Source organism: Colias eurytheme, chromosome 17, assembly GCF_061535395.1.
Source record: "Colias eurytheme isolate Ceu_HAF_F1 chromosome 17, ilColEury1 Martin Lab GWU primary, whole genome shotgun sequence".
Taxonomy (NCBI): Eukaryota; Metazoa; Arthropoda; class Insecta; order Lepidoptera; family Pieridae; genus Colias; species Colias eurytheme.
The window spans coordinates 3,378,754-3,390,314 of NC_142996.1; the positions used below are offsets into that span (position 1 = coordinate 3,378,754).

The following is an 11,561-nucleotide window of genomic DNA, read 5'->3' on the forward strand; positions in this document are numbered from 1 at the left end:
GCAAAATCATCAAAATGTGTACAGTATAGTTTTTACATGCACAATCGCCAACGTCCATACCACGTTGAATACACCGGTTCTCGTCCGATCACCGAAGTTAAGCAACGTCGGGCGCGGTCAGTACTTAGATGGGTGACCGCTTGGGAACACCGCGTGATGTTGGCTTTTTGCATCAAGTATTTTAATTTCTTATTTAAAAATGTATGTACATACCTATATATACTTAACTACATTTTTTTATCTGAATATTATTTGCGACCTCAGATTTCATATAAGTACCTACCTAATATTATAATCAGTTTATAAGTGTAGGTAATATGATTGTATTCTGTATGCGACTGTGAAAAATATTCCTGTAATGCAAAGTCGTGTTACCTACACTATATTTAAAAAAAATCGATCGTATTGATTTATATAACCTTTGTTAAACTGTCTCAAAGTATATAAATTATGTCACAGTAGAAAAGCTGAAATTTTTTTTTTTTTTTTATTTATTATTATATCTGCGATCAGTCGCTAGACTATAAGCGGATATGTTGAAGGCGCGTATGGCAGGAAGGATGCTGCTCCCATTGGAGTCCACCCTTTATTTTATCGGGCTTGGTGAAATTAGTCATCTAATATAATAAGAGCCTAGGCCTCTTTATTGAACAGTGTCGTGCTGTGTTAAATACGATGCGAATAAGTAGTTAAGTATAATATTCTACTCTGACACACACTAGATTCAAATTAAAAATAAAAACATTGAAAATGAGAACAAACGGAGAAATTATTGTTAATACATATTCGACGTTTTAAAGAATATTAACCAAAGATAGAGAAATTAACCTTCAGGATTTGATTTTTAATTTATAATCGATATTTTTTATAAATTTATAACCTTCTGCAATAATTTTAAAGGTACCTTTAATTAATATATTATTTATTATTCTGAGATACAATAATTAATGCCACAAAGAAAAAGTCTTACAGAAATCTTACAGGTATAACAGGAAACTAAGCAACCGCTTCTAGAAATAATAATTAATCTATAAGATTCTGAAAATAAATTTCAATGAACCTATTGGAATAGGTAAAGGAAAAAAACAAAAAAAAAGTATATTACACAAGCCCATAAGCTTCTTTAGGGATTATAGCAATAAAACAAAGCAAAAAGACAATAGGATTATAAAATGTTCGGGACTAGTATTTAAGATAAGGGAAACAATTGAAAAAAGCGTGGTATTTTTTTCTACAACCCCTCCACGGAGGTAATTTAATTAACTCATTTGCAATTTTGGGTCAGTGTATTCCAACTTATTGGAGTGTAAAGAACTTAAAAAATTCGGAAGCTCGCATAGCTATTGGTCTATCGATAATCGATATACCTACTTAAATCGTGTACTATCTAGTGCAGTGGAAATAAAGTGAGTACATATTTGGATATTACTTGTATATGTGTTTTAAATATTTTGTTTTATTTAATTTTTAATACATATAATAACTAAGTATTGCGGGATTAGAATATCTATAACCAGTATACATAATATGATTATAAGTCTGCAGTGCTATAACTATGTAAAGGGTATTTCTTTACACCTTTCACTTATTTGGAAAATTTATATTTTGGACATTACAAGTTAAATAAAGTGCCGAATTTTGGTGTTACTTCGTACCGACTGAAGTATACTGAGTTAATTACTAAATGTGTGCAGTGAATTGTGCTTCATAAGCAATGATATTTTATGTATAGATACGTTATATACTCACAATATATCAAAAAAAAATGTTTCATATGCAGTGTCAGGCACACACAAATACAATTTTCATTTTACTTAATTTATTACATTGACAGACTGTATAAGAGAGATGGCTCTAATAAAATGATATAAATAAAAAAGACAAAGATAGTTTGTCACTTCCGCGCAGGTGTAAGCAAAAGTCATAAGAATTCACCAATTAAATATAAATAAACAAACAGTTGCCATGGTAATTGGCATAGATAAACGACACAGAAGGTTCAATGTTATAGATGTTAGGTTTCCTGCACAAGTAAATAAATGTGACAATTTCATTTACTATTTTATGATTATTATGATGTCGTATTAAAATGAAAAAAAAAAAAACTTTTTTGGAGATATAACTGTATTAAGTATTTATTACTAGCTGTGGTGTTCGTTTAAGTCATCATCATTTCACCCGATAATCACCCACTGCTGAGCATACTGCATATAGTCCTCCTTATAGAACTCCATAAGGACCGATCTTACGCTATTCGTTTCAAGGCAGTTCCCGAAACCCGTACAAGGTCATCACTCCAACTTGTAGGATAATTATAATAATAGTGGTGCCTAGATGAAAAAAAAGGATGAAATAAAAGAAAGGATGAAGAATAAGCCTTTTTTATCTAAAACACAAATCAAATTTATGTTCAATAGCTATTTACAGAAAAGCAAATAGCCTTTTTCGTCAGTAGCGATAATCTTTTCTTCAATGTATACGTATATTCAACATCATTTTTGCAAACAAACATTTTTGCCATCACGATTTCATTGTATATAATAAATAGATATATTTGTTAATTATATGCACTGTGTGGATTTAAATATAAAATTAATCAAGTATTTACCCAAATCGAAATTAATAAAATAACCGTTCTATTTTCAATAATCGTATCTACATGATAATCTTTGAACACAGTGTACGCTAGCTTTGTCACACTAGTGATTGAAGCAATGTTTTATCCCTTTCATTATTTCAATACACGTGTCAAGCAAGTGTCATTAATAAAGAATTGTAAATTGTTATTTTTACTCTTAAACTGTAATAATTTAATATATTTTGCTGTGATATGATATTCCTTTATCTTTCTTTATTTTTTTGCACGAATACGTGCACTTTCTGAACACACAGGAAGGCATTTTCGACAACTTTAATGTACCTATAGGCACATGCGCTCACTGGGACCGGTGACAATCTGACTGATTGCATTGGTCCCAAATAGGACCAATTCACGGAATCAGTTTTAGTGCGTTGATGACGTATCTACCTCTTGTTTCTATATATAATATCATTGTTCATAAGTGTATTTTCAAATCATCTGTTCGTTCAGCTGATTTTGACAAGCCGTTACACCCGCAACTATTTGTTTGTTTTGATTGAACTTTCCCAAAGCAAACTAACGCCGAGTTTATTATATTCCTTATAGTTTCAAAAACCGTTCATAATCATCTGAAGATAATATAGTTTTACAATAACTAATAAAATACAATTAACTAAGAATTTAGCATTGTATCACTGACATCTTACGGACTGCAACGTAACTATCATTGAAAGTCAAAGAGATAAAATATCAATAATGGCTAATAAGTGTTCTACTTGCGGAAAGTTCTATGCGGCAACAGATGGCGTCAAATGCAATAAATGCGGTATTGTATTTCATAAGCAGTGTTTGAGTCCTAAATCGCGACTTAATCCGAAATGGCACTGCAATAATTGTAAAGTAACACTTACAAAACCTGCCGACACTTTATGCTCTCAAGAAGATGATCTTGTTATGGACGCTGATACACACCAAAACACACCATCGCTGATGCAAGAAATTAAACTTTTGCGTTCAGATTTATCCAATTTTCGCCGGGATATGTCACAACTGTCCTCCGCGATTTTACAAATTAATAAAAGGCTCGATGAGGCAGAGAACCGAATTTCAAGTTTAGAAGATCGGATGGTAACAATGCAAAACCACACTGAAAACTATAACACCTTGCTTGAAACGGTTGCGCAGCTCGAAAGACGCACCAATGAAGCCGAACAGGCTAACCTACTCAATGATCTAGAAATAACAGGTCTTCCAGAACAGGGTGGTGAAAATCTCATACATGTTTCTATGACACTCGCACGCAAAATCGGCCTTACTTTGGAGGAACGCGACATTGTCAGTGCGCAGCGAATTGGGACGCGTCGTACTCGAGATGATGTTTTATCCAATACTTCTAATAGCCCCCCCCGCCCGCGCCCCATCGTACTACGCTTATCGCGACGATCACTACGAGATGATTTACTACGGGCAGCACGTGTACACCGCGGGGCCGACACCTCCGGTACTAACCTCAGCGGGGAGCCCCGCCGTTTTTACATAAATGAACATTTAACTCGTTATAATCGCAAACTTTTTTATTTGGCTCGCCAGAAGGGCTCAATGATGAATTGGCGTTACACTTGGACACGAGGTGGTCGTATATATGCCCGTCGCGACAGTAATACAAAGTCGTATTGCATTCAAACTGAAAAAGATATAGACCAAATTTTTCGGTCGGATGTTGTTTGAGATATAAATACAACTTGCATTCTTTATGCGAATACATTACCTATCACTTAATAAATTATATACGGTTAAAAAGTAATATTGTTCTAAGTTGTAATACTGAATGTACCAATTTCAATGTCATTATAAACATATTTTTTCTTAATGTTATCCTATGGAAACTTATAACTTATGCTGATTGTTTTTTGAGCGGAATTTTATGTAATCATGTTTTTACTGTCAGAGATCTTCTAAATAATAATACAGAATATTTTTACTGTGCTTTAGTTGTTAAGATATTGTGTTACATCTTGTTTTTCTTTTTATGTAAACTTTTAACTTATAATACTGATTATTGTTTGGTAGAATTGTTATGTAATTATGTTCTTACTGTCAGAAATCTTCTAAATAATAATACAGAATGTTTTTATTGTGCTTTAGTTGTTAAGATATTATTATGTTACATTTTGTCTTTCTATTTATGTAAACTTTTCACTTATACTGATTATTGTTTGGTAGAATTATTATGTAGTTATGTTCTTAATGTCAGAAGTCGTCTAAATAATAATGTAGAATGTTTCTATTGTAGCTTGGTTGTTAAGATATTATTATGTTACATTTGGGTCAGTTCCACAGCTTTTGTTTTTATTATGATAATGATAATATTTTCACGTAGCAGTTTGGATATAACCTTATGTATTTTTAATTTAAAATATTATACTCTATTACTATTTATTCTATATATGTATATTAATTGTATGTATTATATTGCCATGTACATTCAATTTATTCGAATACTATCGACAAAACATAAGTTCCTATTCCTAGCAAATAACCACCACAGCAACTTTTTACTTAAACGCTATAATATTGAATTTTTTTACATATTTTATTATAAAATTTTTAACATTTTACAATTCATCAAATCACATGAGACAACAAAACATATACTTTTTAATGATTATTACATCCACACGCTTGGTACCAAACAAAGTTTTAATTCGGTTTCTGTTAAAAAAAAAATAATAATATTATATATACATCCCAAGAACCCCGGTCTTATTTTCTTTTCACTATTATTCGGTTATGTCAATGGCTTGGTTATGATTTATGATTTATTGTTGTTATGAATAATAAACGGAACACTAATTTGATCTTGGGACTACTGAATGTGCAGTCTCTTTTTACAGGTTGTGAGGAATTACAGGTGATGCTGGAAACTCATGGTCTAGACGTCTTAGCTCTCAATGAGACATGGACCAAGGAGGGAATGGAGAAGTTTGCTCCCACCATGCCTGGATACAAATTCTTAAACACACCTCGTCCCCTCGGAGGCCGAGGGGGAGGGGTGGGTTTCTATATCCGTGAAGGCTTGCGAGTACGAACTCGAGCACACCCTCCTGCTGTTTTGGAACAGATGTGGGTCGAGCTGACGGTAGCTGGCGTGGGGCGAATCGCAATTGGTACTGCTTACAGACCTGAGAGCGTGAGAGTTGCAGCCGCTATCGATGCTCTTAGTGAATCTGTGAGCGCATTCGGATACTGCACTCACATTTTCTTACTGACCGACTTTAATGTTGATTTAGCGAGAGCAGATAAGGGAGCAGCGAATGAGTTCCTCTCTTTTTTGACACAGCAGAACTTATATCAACTAGTTAAGGAACCCACTCGGATTTCAAAAACATCTCAAACTCTCTTGGACCTCATTATTACCGACAGCCCAGACGTCTGTGAAAGTATTAACATTGTACACAATCAGGACCTCAGTGATCATGCTTTCATTTTCTTTAAATGTAAAATAAAAAAAATAAAACCGCCACTGAAATATAAATTTACGAGATTGTTAAAAAAAATAAATTTAGATGATTTTAATAAAGATTTAGTTACCTTGCCTTGGAACTCGGTACAATATGCGAAAGATGTGAACGATATGACAAACATATTTAACCAACTGTTAAATAGGTTGTTTGATAAACATGCTCCATTGAAGAAATTTAAGATAAATTCATCGCCGCGTCCTTGGGTCACAAATACGGTCAGGTCAATGATGTTACTGCGAGATAGAGCTCTAATAAGAGCGCGAAAGACAAAAAATGCCGCACACTATCGCTATTACCAAGATTTACGTAATTCCGTCATTAGTACAATGAGACGAGAAAAAACGGCTTTCTTCACTGAGTATGTGAATAACAATAAACGTAATCCTCAAGCAATGTGGAATTTTCTTCGTCAAATTTCGATTACTGGTAAAAATAGGGAAACAGATAATATACCGCAATATCTAAACGACGCCAATGCTATAAATAATTTCTTTCTAGAAGTACCCGGAGACCCAACTATAGATAAAAATTTAATTAAATTTTATGAACATAACAGTTTCGGCATCAATAAATTTGACATTAAACCATGTACAATAGAGCAAGTTAAAAAAATAATTTCAGGTATTCAAACTAACGCGGCTGGTCATGACACAATTACTGTTGATATGATACAGATGACTCTATCGGTAACTCTTCCAATTATTACGCTAATGGTGAACACTTCTATATTTACCCAAACATTTCCGGATGCTTGGAAGATCGCTAAAATAAAACCTCTGCCAAAAAAATCTGTGGTAAAGGAACTGAAAGATTTACGCGCAATCAGTATACTACCTGTACTATCAAAAATAATTGAGCGAGTTGTATGTAACCAATTAGTCAAATTTATAGAGTGTGAACAAATTTTACCAAATGTTCAGTCTGGTTTTCGAGCGAAGCATGGCACAGCTACAGCTTTGGCACACGTAACGGATGACATCATATCAGATAGTGACAACGGAATGGGTAATATTATGATTTTGCTGGATTTCACTCGTGCGTTTGACTCCATCGATAAAGAACTTTTGTTAGCTAAATTAAAATATTACGGTGTCAATGCAAATTCTTGTGGTTGGTTCAAATCGTATCTGTCGGATAGGAAGCAGTTTGTCGTTACCGAAAATGAGGGTAGTTTGAAATACTCGAGAACGGAACCGACTCCGCGTGGTTGTCCTCAGGGCTCTATACTCAGCCCGGTTTTGTTCACTTTGTATACTGCCGATCTCATAGAACACATTAAACACGGTAAGGTACACTTATATGCCGACGATACACAGCTATATTATCCTATAGATTCCAAGAATTCTACAGACACTGAACGCCACATTAACGAGGATTTAGAACGAGTGTCGTTATGGTCTAAACAAAACGCCCTGGTTCTTAACGCGTCCAAATCTAAATACATAATCCTAGGTACAAAAAATCAAATTCAAAAAATAAAAAACCTTCATTTTAATATAAAAATTAATAATGCACCATTAGTTGGAGTGGATAAGGTTAGGAATCTCGGCTTGATTTTGGATGGGCAGCTTAAATATGAGGATCACATAAGCATCACAATCAGAAATGCCTTCTACAGACTGAAAGTACTGTATGGTCTTAGGCAGGATCTATCAGAGAGCGTCAGAGTAATGCTGACAGAATCATTGGTTTTGTCGCATCTTAACTACTGCGATACTGTTTACGGCCCCCGCCTGTACGCCAAAACCGAGCGAGCAATTCAGCGAGTGCAGAACGCATGCGCTCGTTACTGTTTCGCCATACCAAAGCGTGCGCATATCACACCCTACCTGAACAGCCAGAAAATCCTCAAGATGGCGGGTCGTAGGCAGTTACATTTAGCAGGTCTGGTACATAGGCTGGTGCACACTGGGGCTCCTGTCTACCTCTATAAAAAACTAACATGGACTCAAGAGTACCATACGAAAAATACACGAGGTAGAAGCGACAATGCCTTAATCATACCGAAACACCACACGTCAGGTTTTAAGGGTGGATTCAAGTATTCTGCTTCAAAGATCTGGAACGACCTTCCACCACCCTTAAAGCTTAGTATGTCTTATGTATCATTCAAGTTTAAATACAAAAAGATACTCTTGAACAAGCAGACAACAGACTCAACACTCAGGTAAAACAATAATTCTTGATTACCAATATTACCATCCATATATATCCATACATATTTATATCATGTACCCACCTATCTATCTGAATTATTTAAATATCTATATAAGTATATTAAATATCTATTAATATTGTTTATTTTATAATATTTATTATATGCATATATGTACACAATATGTAGAATGTAGTTGTATTTATGAATTTTTATTTTTATTTTTATTGATAGGAACAGTTATAGATGTAATTTTTTATTAGTATTTATATAAATGTAGGACATACGCGGGCAGACTGAAAATCAGCGCTGTTCGGGTGTTAGCCCACAGCATGGCTGAGTCTGTTCCGATTGCCTAATATGTGTTTACTTTTTAAGTTAAGATAGTCTTAGTTTTTGTTGGCAATAAAGCTTTTTTTCTTTCTTTCTTTCTTAAATTAATTATTATGTAGTTATTTTCAATAAAAATGTTATTTCTTTTTTTTTTCAAATATTTAGGCGAAATTTATAGTAATTTGTTTAGGTTCTGGTATTTTTTTATATTTAATAAGAAAAAAAAAGGTTTTTGCTTTTAGTTTTTTTGTGATAGTTCGATTTAGGGCATTCAAATATAACTAACTTTAAGTACCTAAGTTCAATTTCTAAATACGAAATGAAAAACATAAAATAAAATAAAAAATCAATTTAAAGCGCATTTTTTCTATACTCTACCATTTTTTGTGCGTCATTGGACATGATAATTGTTAATTATCTATCGGTCATTTGTAAAACTGGTTATTTAGACAATAGGAACAAATCCAATAGGATAAGTAATGTAAACAATGCAAGTACGCAGGTAGTTTTGTGCCCGCATACAATAGATGTATTACGGGCACATGCCAGTAGGATCACAATATCTAACTTATACCTGAAGTGAAACAAATGAAAAAGTCCACTGGTTTACAACTGCACATTTTGCCTTATGAATTGTTATTTTAACGGCTCATTTATTTTACGAATTTTGGTCAGTCGAGGTTCCTTTTTGGTGTACCCACGATCTTTGTAACTGGAAAGTTTCTAGCCAGTCAGATTACAAATATGTTTTATATAATTACAAATAAGTGTGTTGTTTACTAAATATTAATAATTATTATAGCAATAATCTACAATGAAATCTGAACTCGATGCCGCACAAGCCTTATTGGATCTTCAGGGAAATCGGCAAGTTATACATCGCAATGGATGTAAGTAATATAAACTTTGAATAATTTAAATACAACGGTTATTTTAAGTAATTAGAAACTTTTAATAATTTCAATATTAACTTACGGTAAAAAGATTTTTTCTAATTATTTAAATTTTTTTCAGATGATCATTGGTCCCGTGGTATTGACGAAATGGAAGGACCTACAACTATCTCAAAACTTTTTAACAGCCTTATTACATCAAAGGTTTGTCCTTTAATTATTTTTAACTTTTTTTTCGTTTTTATAATCACCAATTGGATGTACAGTTAATATATTAATTTATTTTCAGTCGTTTAATTGCCAAGTTGCAAGTACCAGTACGCCAAAGCGCCAAAATATGCCGTATCAACCAGAAGTTCAACAAAGAGTTAAAAAGGTGAAGACTTGTGAGAAAGGCACTCAAACTGACATAGAATGTAGACTCCCTGAGATACAAAAAATGGAGATCATTATAAAGGAGCTATGTGGTAAAATTGAAGTATTAGAAACACAGTTGAAATGTAAAGGTTCGGAGACTTTATCCGCGGGAGATTCAAATGAGAATTATTCGGACTCTTCGAGCGATGAGCGTTTGAAGAAATCGTATACGCGAAAAACATACAAACGTAAAAGGACCAGTACTAATACCACATTTAATAACGTAAGTCTTTAATTATATTTAAAAAATTGTAGATAATATAGTACGTATATATAACTACCTAACGTATAATGCTATATTTGTTTTTTTTGTGAGATAGTTAAAAAATTCTTTTAATTTTTAGGATTCATCAGATTGTGAAATTACGCCGAAGAAAAGCAAAGAATCTGAACGTTACGATCCCGAGTTTAAAATATCTAAGGCTGATTCAAGTGTAAAAAAGCCATTAAAGCCAAAGAATTCGAAATTTAAGACTGGTGGTGATTTGGTATGTTTATTGTTTATATTTTTATTCGAAATTGATTTAGAAAATTTTGAAATAATTTTTGCACTAAATATTCAATGAAAATAATAATTATATGGTACGTTAATTTTAAGGTTTCCATTGGCGATGGCAATGCATCAGTACCTGCTCGCCTCTTGAAACATATGGATTGGACTTCTTACACTAATGCTACAAGAAAATTATTAACGGCAGTTTTCCCACGCAAGTACGTGTACATCGTTAACTTTAATAGATGATTTAAATTAAGTCATATTATTTTCGTTAGTGTTCATTGTTAAATATTTTTATTTTAGTGTTCTGGCAACACATTCTCTTACGGGGAAGCGATCACCAGCGTTTCCGGATAAGCCCGCGAAAAAGAAATTGGACCCTGCTCTAGTCAATGATATTGTTCAAACTGTAGTCGAAAGATGTAGTGTACCAGAAAATGTAGTAAGGTAAAAATTCCAGTTAATACTTTACAATTATATGCAATATAAAAAATTATGTGATAATGATGGTTTTCGTTCATTTTTTGTGTCAATTAAATACAAACATCATGATATCAATAATATTTTTATCTCTTTGCAGAACAAGCATCACAACGAAATGTGCCGATGAAAGTAAAATGTTTCGCAGCAGACAAATGAACAAGAAAAAACGAAAATCATTAAAAAAGGAGAATATATCGCCCTCGGATGATTCGGATGATTCATACTATTCAAATTGAAAAACAAAATCAACAATATATTTGTATATAGGTCGCCAAATGAAGGAGACTATTTAAGTCAAGGTAACTACGTTATTTGAAACATACATTTTACATTGTAGATAGTACATAACTTAGACATAGTTTTTAAACTATGTACCTTACTTAAACAATGTTTCGGTGGAGATTTGTTAAAATATGTGAAAAGTGTTTTTCTTTTCCATATAATATATCATCATAATCTTACGTTCTAATTTAATGAAAATATTTTTCTCTTTTTCAGGTATCGTAACTATGTACTTACATAAATTGTATGCCCAAGGTGCTTCCCAAATGGACTACGCTCGTATTTTTATGCAATGCATGTCAGTGATTATTAAATTTTAATTAAGTGACTGAAGTTTATAAGATAATGTTTTAATACTTAATTCTATCATTGTGATATATTTAATAAATACTTAATT

The 11,561-nt window shown here is 32.9% G+C and overlaps 1 protein-coding gene and 1 non-coding gene across 2 annotated transcripts; both read left to right on the plus strand.

The window, feature by feature from the left end:
* Positions 1-46: 46 nt before the first annotated feature.
* Positions 47-165, plus strand: LOC149901113 (5S ribosomal RNA). Its single transcript, XR_016457708.1, has one exon. It is a non-coding gene; the product is annotated as a 5S ribosomal RNA (ribosomal RNA).
* Positions 166-9,407: 9,242 nt separating this feature from the next.
* On the plus strand, positions 9,408-11,177 carry LOC149901114 (uncharacterized). Its single transcript, XM_090111389.1, has 7 exons — positions 9,408-9,483; positions 9,608-9,690; positions 9,776-10,126; positions 10,248-10,391; positions 10,502-10,614; positions 10,703-10,846; positions 10,980-11,177. Exons 1-7 carry the CDS (start codon positions 9,408-9,410, stop codon positions 11,116-11,118), a joined length of 1,050 nt encoding a protein of 349 aa, XP_089967515.1. The 3' UTR covers positions 11,119-11,177.
* The last annotated feature ends 384 nt before the right edge of the window (positions 11,178-11,561 follow it).